Source organism: Brachionichthys hirsutus, chromosome 15 (assembly GCF_040956055.1).
Source record: "Brachionichthys hirsutus isolate HB-005 chromosome 15, CSIRO-AGI_Bhir_v1, whole genome shotgun sequence".
NCBI lineage: Eukaryota > Metazoa > Chordata > Actinopteri > Lophiiformes > Brachionichthyidae > Brachionichthys > Brachionichthys hirsutus.
Window position 1 is genome coordinate 742,315 of NC_090911.1, and position 13,190 is coordinate 755,504.

The 13,190-nt window shown below is 43.1% G+C and overlaps 2 protein-coding genes across 2 annotated transcripts in view; one reads left to right on the forward strand and one right to left on the reverse strand.

Moving 5' to 3' along the window:
- The first annotated feature begins 3,891 nt into the window (after positions 1-3,891).
- On the forward strand, positions 3,892-5,358 carry ptger4c (prostaglandin E receptor 4 (subtype EP4) c). Its single transcript, XM_068748789.1, has 2 exons — positions 3,892-4,725; positions 4,804-5,358. Exons 1-2 carry the CDS (start codon positions 3,892-3,894, stop codon positions 5,356-5,358), a joined length of 1,389 nt encoding a protein of 462 aa, XP_068604890.1.
- Positions 5,359-7,632: 2,274 nt separating this feature from the next.
- LOC137905076 (artemin) overlaps positions 7,633-13,190 on the reverse strand; it is a 17,693-nt gene continuing 12,135 nt past the window's right edge. The window contains exons 2-4 of the mRNA XM_068749299.1: positions 10,383-10,453; positions 8,337-8,544; positions 7,633-8,141 (exon numbers count right to left, since the gene is read on the reverse strand). Of these exons, the coding sequence (XP_068605400.1) occupies positions 7,633-8,141; positions 8,337-8,544; positions 10,383-10,439 (774 nt within the window). The 5' untranslated portion in view covers positions 10,440-10,453. The remainder of the gene's footprint in view (positions 8,142-8,336; positions 8,545-10,382; positions 10,454-13,190) is intronic.

Genomic DNA, 13,190 nt, shown 5'->3' on the forward strand with positions numbered 1-13,190 from the left:
ATAAATAGAACCCATGACTAAATAGAACCCTATGATAAATAGAACCCATGAATAAATAGAACCATACAATAAATAGAACCCTACGATAAATATAACCAATGAATAAATAGAAACCATACGATAAATAGAACCATATGATAAATAGAACCCCTGACTAAATAGAACCCTACGATAAATAGAACCATACAATAAATAGAACCATACAATAAAAAGAACCCTATGATAAATAGAACCCATGACTGAATAGAACCCTACGATAAATAGAACCCTACGATAAATAGAACCCATGAATAAATAGAACCCATGACTAAATAGAACCCTACGATAAATAGAACCCATGAATAAATAGAACCATACAATAAATAGAACCATACAATAAATAGAACCCTATGATAAATAGATAAATAGAACCCTATGATAAATAGAACCCATGAATAAATAGAACCCATGACTAAATAGAACCCTATGATAAATAGAACCATACAATAAATAGAACCATACGATAAATAGAAACATACAATAAATATAACCAATGAATAAATAGAAACCATACGATAAATAGAACCATATGATAAATATAACCCATGAATAAATAGAAACCATATGATAAATAGAACCATATGATAAATAGAACCCCTGAGTAAATAGAACCCTACGATAAATAGAACCATACAATAAATAGAACCATACAATAAAAAGAACCCTATGATAAATAGAACCCATGACTGAATAGAACCCTACGATAAATAGAACCCTACGATAAATAGAACCCATGAATAAATAGAACCCTACGATAAATAGAACCCATGAATAAATAGAACCATACAATAAATAGAACCATACAATAAATAGAACCCTATGATAAATAGATAAATAGAACCCTATGATAAATAGAACCCATGAATAAATAGAACCCATGATTAAATAGAACCCTATGATAAATAGAACCATACAATAAATAGAACCATACGATAAATAGAAACATACAATAAATATAACCAATGAATAAATAGAAACCATACGATAAATAGAACCATATGATAAATATAACCCATGAATAAATAGAAACCATATGATAAATAGAACCCTATGATAAATAGAACCCATGACTAAATAGAACCATATGATAAATAGGACCATATGATAATAGAACCCGTGAATAAATAGAACCATGAATAAATAGAACCCATGATTAAATAGAACCCTACGATAAATAGAACCATACAATAAATGGAACCATACAATAAATGGAACCATACGATAAATAGAACCCATGAATAAATAGAACCCCTAACTAAATAGAACCCGTGAATAAATAGAATCCATGAATAAATAGAACCCATGACTAAATAGAACCCATGAATAAATAGAACCATACAATAAATAGAACCCTATGATAAAGAGAACCATGCAATAAATAGAACCATACAATAAAAAGAACCCTATGATAAATAGAACCCATGACTAAATAGAACCCTATGATAAATTGAATCCATGAATAAATAGAACCATTAATAAATAGAACCCATGACTAAATAGAACCCTATGATAAATAGAACCATACAATAAATAGAACCATACAATAAATAGAACCCTACGATAAATAGAACCATACAATAAATAGAACCATACAATAAATAGAACCCTACGATAAATAGAAACCATACAATAAATAGACCATATGATAAATAGAACCCATGAATAAATAGAAACCATATGATAAATAGAACCCTATGATAAATAGAACCCATGACTAAATAGAACCATATGATAAATAGAACCCTATGATAAATTGAATCCATGAATAAATAGAACCATTAATAAATAGAACCCATGACTAAATAGAACCCTATGATAAATAGAACCATACAATGAATAGAACCATACAATAAATAGAACCATACAATAAATAGAACCCTACGATAAATAGAACCATGAATAAATAGAACCCATGACTAAATAGAACCCTATGATAAATTGAATCCATGAATAAATAGAACCATTAATAAATAGAACCCATGACTAAATAGAACCCTATGATAAATAGAACCATACAATAAATAGAACCATACAATAAATAGAACCATACAATAAATAGAACCCTACGATAAATAGAACCATAAAATAAATAGAACCATACAATAAATAGAACCCTACGATACATAGAAACCATACAATAAATAGAACCATATGATAAATAGAACCCATGACTAAATAAAACCCATGACTAAATAGAACCATATGATAATAGAACCCGTGAATAAATAGAACCATGAATAAATAGAACCCATGACTAAATAGAACCCTATGATAAATTGAATCCATGAATAAATAGAACCATTAATAAATAGAACCCATGACTAAATAGAACCCTATGATAAATAGAACCATACAATAAATAGAACCATACAATAAATAGAACCATACAATAAATAGAACCATACGATAAATAGAACCATACAATAAATAGAACCATACAATAAATAGAACCCTACGATACATAGAAACCATACAATAAATAGAACCATATGATAAATAGAACCCATGAATAAATAGAAACCATATGATAAATAGAACCCTATGATAAATAGAACCCATGACTAAATAGAACCATATGATAAATAGGACCATATGATAATAGAACCCGTGAATAAATAGAACCATGCGATAAATAGAACCCATGCGATAAATAGAACCCATGGATAAATATAACGAAATGATAAATAGAACCCATGACTAAATAGAACCATATGATAATAGAACCCGTGAATAAATAGAACCATGAATAAATAGAACCCATGACTAAATAGAGCCCTATGATAAATAGAACCCATGAATAAATAGAACCTATTACTAAATAGAACACATGACTAAATAGAACCATATGATAAATAGGACCATATGATAATAGAACCCGTGAATAAATAGAACCATGAATAACTAGAACCCATGACTAAATAGAACCCAAGACTAAATAGAACCCATGACTAAATAGAACCCTATAATAAATAGAACCCATGAATAAATAGAACCTATTACTAAATAGAACACATGACTGAATAAACACGACTAAATAGAACCATATGATAAATAGAACCCTATATAAATAATGGATTTGCAATTTTAAAAATTACAATTATTATCTATTAACATCATTATTTATGTTTGATTTCATAAAAATGAACACATTTCTCATATGCATTATAATACTTGATTTTATATAGCGCTTTTCTAGACACTCAAAGACGCTTCACATTGTGCATTATTCATTCACTCCGTGCTTGGTGGTGAAGCTACTGTTGTAGATACAGCTGCCCTGGGGCAGATACAGCTGCCCCGGGGCAGACTGACAGGAGCGAGGCTGCCAAATTGCGGCATCGGCCCTCCTGAGCACCACCGACATTCACTCGCTCACTACATTCACACAGGCAATGTGGGTGAGGCGTCTTGCCCAATGACACAACAACAGTGGACACATGTGCCGGAGCCGGGAATCGAACCGCCAACCTCTCGATCATAGGACGACCTGCGAAACCACCTGCGGCACCATCGCCCCATTGGCCATAACCCCGACGTGCCGTGTTCCCAGCGACGTGAGTCGGAACTGGGATTGTTACACTCGCGTGTTACGAGCAGTGTGTGTCTAACTGACGTTTTTACCTCTGAAGTTGTGACATGAGGTGAAACCTTGGAAACCTGGCTGACGTCACTGCCGTGACATCACAGCGGTCTTAAAAAGCCGCACCACCGAGCAGTGTAAACACGAGTGGGCACAGAGGCGCGTCGAGGCGCGTCGAGGGGAGCCAGACAAAAGAAACAGGGCACTTGTTCATCTTCTTCCAGGTCTCTGCGTTATACTTTGACACTTTGAAGTCCTTTAACCTTTGAACAATGATCAACGACACTCTCGCCTTTGAAGAGCTGGACATCAATGTCTCTGAGCCGCTGCGGCTTCTCGCGCTCGGACAGAACCAGAGTGCGTTTCCTGCGCTCAGACTCGAGTCCAAGTCTCTGATCACGTCAGCCACGATGTTCGCCGTGGGGGTTCTGGGAAACCTCGTCGCCATCGTTGTGCTGTGCGTCTCCAAAAAGGAGCAGAAGGAAACCACGTTCTACACGCTGGTCTGTGGAATGGCCGTCACGGACATGTTGGGGACGTGCTTCACCAGCCCCGTGGTGATCGCCACGTACGTGGCCCGCCGCTGGCCGGGGGGGCCCCCCCTCTGCCACTTCTTTTCTTTCTCCATGCTCTTTTTCGGCTCAGCTGGGATGTCCATCCTCTGCGCCATGGCCGTGGAACGATTCCTGGCCATAAACCACGCGTATTTCTACTCTCAGCACGCCGGCCGGGCCATGGCGCGCGGCGTGCTGTTCGCCATCTACCTGGCCAACATCGCGCTGTGCGTGATGCCGAGTGTTGGCTTCGGGAAGCACGTGCGCCACTTCCCGGGGACTTGGTGCTTCTTGGACTGGAGGGCGACGAGCCCCCCCGCAGCCTGCTACTCCTTCGTGTACGGCGGCGTCATGCTGGCGCTGATCGCCGTCACGCTGCTGTGTAACGTGGCGGTGTGCAGGTCGCTGATCGGAATGAACCAGAGGACGCGCATCGTCCGGACGGAGCTGTGCGCGCACGGGGCGTCACGGCGCTCCGCGGCGGAGATCCACATGTTCTGGCTTCTGGTGCTCATGACCATCGTCTTCCTCGTCTGCTCCATCCCGCTGGTGGTGAGCGCGCCCTTCCGGTCCGGTCCTCCCCTTTGATTTGTGCCCGTTTCCTAATCTGCCCCCGCTTCCTTGTTGCAGGTGCGAATCTTCGTGAACCAGATCCACGACCCTTCTTACATCTCTGCTGGGGGGGAGCCCGACTACCGGAGCGACCTGCTAGCGATCCGCTTCGCCTCATTTAACCCTATATTGGACCCGTGGGTTTACATTCTGTGCCGGAAAAACCTTCTGTTAAAGGGCTGCGAGAAAGTGAAGAGGAAGGCGGATCGAGTGAAGGACACTCACGGCGACAAATGGGTCGGGGGGGGACACTCTCCTCCGTCCTTAAACAGCCACGACACGCCACGCACTTACGCGTCAACACGCGCAGGGAACCCGCAGGACAACGTGGAGCATCGATTGTCCATCAGGAAGACATCATTTACGGACGTCACGATTAGACACGCGTGGGAGTGTGACCCCGCCCGAGTCAGCTTCCACCCGTTCAGTGTGGAATCGATCTCGAACAAAGGGGTTCAACATGTGGCGTCTCCGAGGCGCGCTGTGACGCCGGTCTTCCACGATCACGTGAGACCCGTGGACATCGTCACCTTCAGCGCATCGAGTTCATGTCAGCCAGCGAAATGTCTATGATGGACATTTGGCCACACCAGTTTGGACATGTTTCAACTACATGTCTGTATCCATGGTAACAGCTGAGAATTATTTATTCAGGTGGCTGCTTGTAAATTAATTTTGACCAATATACAACTCTAAAGTCGGATCAAGGATTAGGTCTCTGTTCATCTTCTGCTGGACGTACACAGGCTTGACAGGAAATGGGGGGGGGGGGGCTCTGTGGTGAATTATAATCATATCCTATGGGTACAAATACGATGTGTGGATACACGTGTTTCAATACATGTCTTAAATTGTGTCTTTTTTATTTAGGTTAGATGCTGCAAACTTACTTTGTGCACTTTAAAAGTACTGCATGATGAATAAAAACTGAATGTGAATAAATCTCGTTTTATGACGCCCGTTTGCATTTCATGGTGTCAGTAACCAATCACTGATTAAAACGAGAAAAAGTTCCTGTGACATTGAGCGGTGTGAACATTCTGATTCGTACCAGCAGGTGGCGCTGCAACATAAATGAATCGGGTTGTAAAATCATGTTGACCGAAACCATGGTGACGGATACGACATCCAAAACTATGTCTCTTAAGAAAACAATGAATAACAAATGTATATTAGAAACTTTATTTCCTTAGAGGCTAATGGAATACAAAAATAAAAGAACTTTATAATAATAACAATAATAATAATAATATTAAAGCCGCAAGCGGCATTGAAGGCCCTCGCCGGCCGACAGGCCGTTGAGCTGACCCGCGGACGCACGCCGCTTTTGTCCTGAGTGCTTCACAAGTGTTTCTATTTGAGCTGCATGAGTCGCCCACAGTTCAGTCACAACTGTTAACTGTATTGGGATGATATGGGACATTTTGGCCATCGCCATGGCAACAGCGTAAAAAATGCAGCCTGGGTGTCGTTGCCTTTTCAACCGGCATGTGTGTGAGAATGTATGTGGCAAATTTGGGACGTTTCCATGCTAATATGTCATTTTCATAACATTGTGTGTGTGCAAACGGGGGCAATTTTTGGTCTACAAAAAATCTCTACCTCAAGTTTGGAGATTCGTCGCACAGAAACCGTAAAATTTATAAAAATAATTTGGATAACTTTTGATGCCCCACCTCTGTAGATGGTGTACACGGAATTTCAGCTCATTTGGTAAAACACCCTAGGAGGAGATAGTTCAAATGCATCGTCAGCGTTAACGCTGACTCAGCAGTTTTTAACTTTTCAACTTGTCGTCTTCTACGTGGCAAAAGCAATAGCCGCCCCCTTGCGCCTAGATGGGCGCTCGGGCCTAAATAATAATAACGTCATGCAGCGAATGATGAGAAATGTTGAGGTCCTGTAGTAGAAGTGTTTTCTGTACACACATTCTGAACATGTGAATGATATTGTTAGAAGATAATTAAGGACAAGGCAAGGTCACTTCAATGTTGGTCGATTGTGTAAAAAACACAAATGTATGGTTCACTCGAACACGGAAACTATACAATATACCTGATTGTATGTATGTAGGAGAGGCGTTGGATAAATGTGAGCAACTTAAAAAATATATAATAATAATATATAGCCTAATAACTGTCAACACGAAATATGAATCTTGATAATAAATAGATATTTATCTACAATAAGGAGTTAACAAAAATGTAGCTCATAACAAGCTAAAATAAATAAATAATTTATCAGAAATAAATACTTTGTAATTTTATACAGTAATACATGAAGATGCATGGCATCCATTTGACTGAGTTCACTTGAACATGGAAAATATACAATGCAATACCTGTTTTTATATTGATAAAATATATATACATACGTACGTATGTGTGTGTGTATTATATATAGTTTTGGGGCAAAAGTTCAGTGTGAGAAATAGTCTCTTCAGTCTTTTTCTTGTGTATGAATCAGGATATAAACATTGCATCAGTCGTCATCCTTAATAAAGCATTCATGTCCACATAATGTGTCCTGCGTGTGTCTGAACTGGCCTGCAGTCTTCTGCGTTAGTAACCAGTTATGTTGTGTTCTTCTTCTTCTTCTTTTGAAGATGCAACATTAAATCTGATGACTCTGTCCACTCTCTCTGACGTTGTCCTCAACTGTCCCACTGCACCCAATCCTCCATCCCCACAAAGAAACAGACCACAGGAAGCACATCAGAGGACTTTGCCTCTGCCTCTATTGCCTCTGTTTACCAGCGCCCCCCTCTGGCTCATGCCTGTAGTCAGGTCTTCCTCATTGACTCGTCTTTGTTCAGGATGGCTGGCATCTTGGCCCCCGTGCATTTCCTCAGCCCATGCACATGCAGCTGGCAGCTGATAATGACTGGATGGTCCTCCATGTGGTCTGGGCATCCATGAAAGAAACGGGTTCATACCTCTCTGGCCGGCAGCAGGGGTGGCTGCTGACTTTGCGGGTCGTGTGCCGGGGCAGTGAGCCGTTCTTCAGCAGCGCCTTCAGTGCCAGGTCATAGTTTGTTCTTGAAGAGTGGCAGGAGCCCACACAAAACTTAAAGAGGACAATCTCATCCGAGTCAAAGCCCAGGCCCAGGTCACGGACCTTCATCTCCCTCTTCTCCATACGGCAGTCCCTGCTGCTTTGCTTCAGCTGCCTGCTTTTACCTTTGCCCTTTCTATCACCTTTTCCCGTCTCTCCCTCTTCCTCCTTTTCTTTCTTCTTCCTCTTCTTTTTCTTCGGGGATCCCTTGGGATGAAGCTCCGAGGGGTCAGAGGAACGTGGAGAGCGCCCCCCCCAGGGACTGCTGCGATGGTCATCCACCTCATCTATTACAACGGGGTCTAAAAGGAAGAGAGCAGAGGAGCGGCCGATAAAGGAGGTGCCCGTTGCGGAAGTGATGAGCAGTAAAATAAAAATATTGCAAACAAATGTGAGATTTCAATCCCACCTATTCATTTGTTAGACTTTATGTCATGTGACTATATTGGGTTAACCGAGGGACATTCCACTGCTGTCTATTGAAGCAGCTTCCGTACCGTACAGCGCATGCCACGTGGAGTAGGGGTGGTCTTCCTGCTCCTCGTCCTGCATTATCTCCGGAAGCGTCACAGTGAGCTGTCGTTCCTCCCGTCTTCCCAGCAGGCCGACAGCGCGACCCGAGTCGGCGCCTTCACCAGCGGCCCTGACTTTCATGTGTGCCCCTTCCACCAGAGGCAGCAGCGAGAGGAGCGCCCACAGCAGCACCTGCAGGAAACGGAATCACACTTCAGGTATGTCTGTCGATTTACTGCCACGCAAAACGTCAGCGTAAAACACAAAACAAGATCATTCATTCCTTTATTTATTCCTTCATATTCTTGAAGATGAAATGATCAAGATCGTCTCCTCTTCCGCTGCTTATCCCAATCAAGGTCATTTATTTGTGATTTACACAACAAATAATGAGCCTACATTTATTTTATATATAATTTTAGATTCCTGAACCATGAAAACAAACCTTTAGCAATTGTATTCACATCAATATCATTATTAGTTTTGAAGTTATTCACAAAAAGCCCACTTTCAGTTTCTTCTGACATCTAGAATCAGAGCTTTTGAAGATACAACAAATCCATTTGTCCACGACTAATTCCACTACTAGAGTCCACAGTAAAGGCAGCAGAAACAGTAAGCAAGATGTTGAAACAACGAAATTGTTTTGCTGTGAAAATGTACCCCGATTTCAACTGGATCTGTTTCCTCAGGTATTAAAGGTGGAACAAATGGGTCGACCTGCTCCGATGTGGAATTGACTCATTTATAAGACGATGCTTGTTAGAAATCTCTATCTCTAATATTAAATGCACAGTTTAAAAAACACAAAAACATATCGATTATATCTGCAATCCAGGTCCGATCCGGATGACATTCGGTGGTAAGATAAAGGTCCTTATCCTGCATGATAGAGTCAAATTCCAAAAAAACATTGGTGAATTACACGCCGAGATAAGAACAAATTTAAATCAGTCATCAAGGATCTCTTCTGGATCATCACCAACATGTAATCATCCGTTCCTGGTAAGAATCCCAACATTTCCTGATCAAGATCAGCCTGTCCTTTTGAGTTATGTTGTTAAAAGTCAGTCAGACAAACAGACGGCAAAAACATAACCTCCATGGCGGAGGTAATAAAAGCAAGCTTTTCTATTCGAGCAGATGGTTGTTAGCTGGGCAAGGAAAGTATGAATATTATTGTAACTGAGTACATTAAGTGGCAGATTACTTACAACTACTACTACTACAACTAATATTAATTAGAAAACACCGTCCACGTGGTGATCTGAATCATCATCAAAAGGTTCTAAATAGTTCTTGGTACCTTCATACACCAAACTTGAAGAGTAAAATTGAACCAGAGTTGTATTTTTAACTGATTTTTGAATCTGTAAAAGGTTTTCAACGTTAAAATATAATGTTGAAAAGTAAGTTCAGGATCTCTTCTGGATCATCACCAAAATGGTATCAACTGTTCCTGGTAAGATTCCTATCATTTCCTTAAAATTTCATCAAGAGCCTCCCAGAACATTTTGCGTTATCTTGCTAACAGTCAGAGAGAGAGAGAGAGAGAGACAGACAGAGAGACGGATGGACGGACGCCGGGGCAAACATAAACCTCCTCGGTTGAGGCAATCATTATTTCACCTGCGTGACTTCTTTCTTCTTTGAGGACACCTTGTTTTCAGCGGTGAAGGTGAGCATGATAGAACTGCTGACTGGGAGCGTCCCCCACCTTCAACCAGAGGACCTGTCTGTGTTGAATAAAAGTCCACTGGACTCGTAGGAAGGCTTGAAGACATTCCGCCTCTCATCCGTGAGGCTTCTTCAGCTCAGGATTGCTATGGCAACAACACGTCGTCGGCAGGGTCAAACTAACTAACCCATCGTTAAAAACAGTCTAAACCCAGCTCACGTTCACGCTCAACACGCGGTGAACTCTGCCTCACAAAGAGCGGCGAGAGCAGAGACAACCTGGACAACGGAGACATCCAGCGATGTCTGCTTGGTAGACATTGTGTCCGTTTGCTGGCCTTTTCCAGACTAACCTTGGCTTTTGCTGACATCGTAGAAACAATCTTCTGTTTGTCCCTCCTCCGCACCATCCACCTGGTCTCACCTGTAGAGAACGCAAGAAGAGAAAGAGGGGAACGTAAGAACCAGAACACGGCTTCACGCTGACGTCTTTCTTCCTCCCAGAACCAACCCTGAAAAGGGCAACAAGAGGGTGATAGAATGTCTATAGCAAACAAACAAGCAACTAAAACACTGCCGTGGGCCCCTGAGCAAGCTAGCATGGCACAGAGCTCACGCCGCCGCAGAAGGACATTCCGTTGTTTTTGGCGCTTGCGTAAAAGATCAGTGTTCGTTGCCAGCTCGCGTGGCCAGTGTCGGCTTGTCGGCTTATACGGCCATGCAAGCAGCCCCGCCTGGCAACGAAAGGCATTCTTCAGGGTTATTCCTGTGGAAGAAGTACAAGCAGGTGATAGCAGGAGCAATTCACGGAGGTCCCAGACAAAAAACAAAAACCCCACAGAGATGCAGGTAAGGTGATAAGAAGTGTGGAGGTGTGACGGTAGGAAGACCATCAGTTATACAACACATCCATCCATCGTCCACCGGGTCGCCGAGGCAACAGTCTCAGCAGGGACTGTCCCCAGACACCTCCGAGGCGTTCCCAGGCCAACCGAGAGACATAGTCTCTCCAGCGTGTCCTATAGGTCTACCCAGAGGCCTCCGGCCTCCCCAGGGACGCATCCAGGGGACATCCGAAATAAATGCCCCAGCCGCCTCAGCTGACTCCACTCGATGTGGAGGAGCAACGGCTCTACAAAACATGGTGCCGGGGGGACAAAACCCATACAAATCAGCAGCATTGTCTACGCAGGCCAGCGCAGCGAGAACACGGGACACACCAAAGCACCAGTCCACGGGACAAGGACAGGACTCCGCAGGACGGCGCAAGGACAAAGTCATTTCAAAGCAACAATGTCCACATCAATTTTGGCGTGTATGGGTTTATGTGTAAGATACCGCGTGTAAACACAACTGTTGCTAGGTTACCTGGGCATCGGTCACACGTGGGTGTGATGAGGAGCCACCGGTGACCAGAGCAGGGGGCTCGGTCACACCGTGCGCCCGTGTGGACGGTTTTGTCTCGTTTTACAGTCCTGCCGTATTTCTTCACCTTTTTGTACATAGAAACTTGATTTTAGACTATATTTTGTCCTTGTGCTTGTGCAGCTAATTGTTCATAAAGTGTTAAACGTATTCCACGGTGGACAACAAGCTAGCGTAACTAGAAGTGGGAGAAATCATTTCTCGTAGCAGACAGACAGGAAGTTATTTCTGCTTTTGGAACAAACCCTCATTTCTGGAGCTTTTGATCTTGCCCCCCCCCCATCAGATGCAGTTTTCAGTTCCCATGCAGTACTTGAAATTTGCATTCCACGAGCCCTTTAAACAGCTCAAAATCTGTAATAACATATTAAACCCAAGAAATGAAGCCAATCTTACAGAAACGACGACCAACCTTGCTGCTGACTGCATTTATCTCCTCCCCTGAGAGGAGCCGTGCGTCTCCAGAACCGGAGCGCCGCACTCGTTGGAAATCAGAGGAACGCCAAATCAGTGCAGTCTAAAGAAGCAGCACCATAAAGCCAACTTTCCTTTGGGCTCCTTTACATGTTTGTTTGCTGCTTCAGTCTGCTGCAGTATGTCGGCTTCATAAGACGTGCACATTGTTTGAGCCAGCCGTCCACCCGCTGTGACCTACAGCTTCTTTGAAACCATCGTGCATCACCTCTACGATGCTTTATCTAACCTGGGTGCTAAACTGCACAACAGCGCGCTCAAGCACGCACCGTGCTCGCCGTTCTTACAGATCTCACCGATAGGAGCAGCATGTTTATGTAAAAGTCAAAAAGCAAACCCAGTAGCTGATATGAAAGGCCGACAAAAGACGGCAGATTGTAGATGATGATAAAAGCTGGTGATGCATTGATGCAATCCTCCATGTTGCAGCTGCGGAGACTCCGTCAAGGCAAAGTTACAGATGAAAGACAAGCTGAGCATAAATCAGTCACAGCGAAGACAGAGAGCATGTCACCGCCGCTGCAACCTAAAACCAACGGAACAGACGGCTCCCGATCCTCAGGGGAGGCGCCGCAGCTGGGAGCGCTTAGGCCCCTTTGGATCAGGGACCGGGAGCCTATGTGGGCCCGACTGCTGGCTCATTTCTTCTCACTGCTCTGGAGCGGTTTACAGCCCAACGCCTGCAGCTTTGGGGGAATAAACCGGTGGGCCTTGAAGTGCTGCAGAGTGAACCCAACCTGACGGTGTGTGCGTGTGTGTGTGCGTGTTATAATGCGTGTTCAGAAGGCCGAGCAGGATGAAAGCTTTTGGTTGGTCCATCAAGCCGCATGTCTGCTGCATCGAGTGCAGTTCTTGTCACCTCCCATTTGCATTGTTCGCCCCCCGTGTTGCTCACAGTTGTTTAAGTGAGTAAACTCTCGTGCACGAGTGTGAACCGCCGTCACAGACACCGTTCACGCGCTCGCAGAAGATGAGGATTGTTTTTCATGCACAAAAGTAACATCACTGGATGTGGATGGTGGGAGAAATGTCAATTCAGTTTTAAATTGTTTTTATTTCTTATTTTAAAATGGCAATTTAAAATTAGATTATATTACATTACTGTAGTTTATTACCTCCACTGAGGTGGGGGCTATAGCGTCGGTTTGTGTGTCTGTTAGCAACATAACTCAAAACATTACGGAAGCATCTTGATGAAATGTTCGGGGAATGTTGGGAATGTTACCAGGAACAGGTGATTAAAGGGAGCAGACCTTTATTTT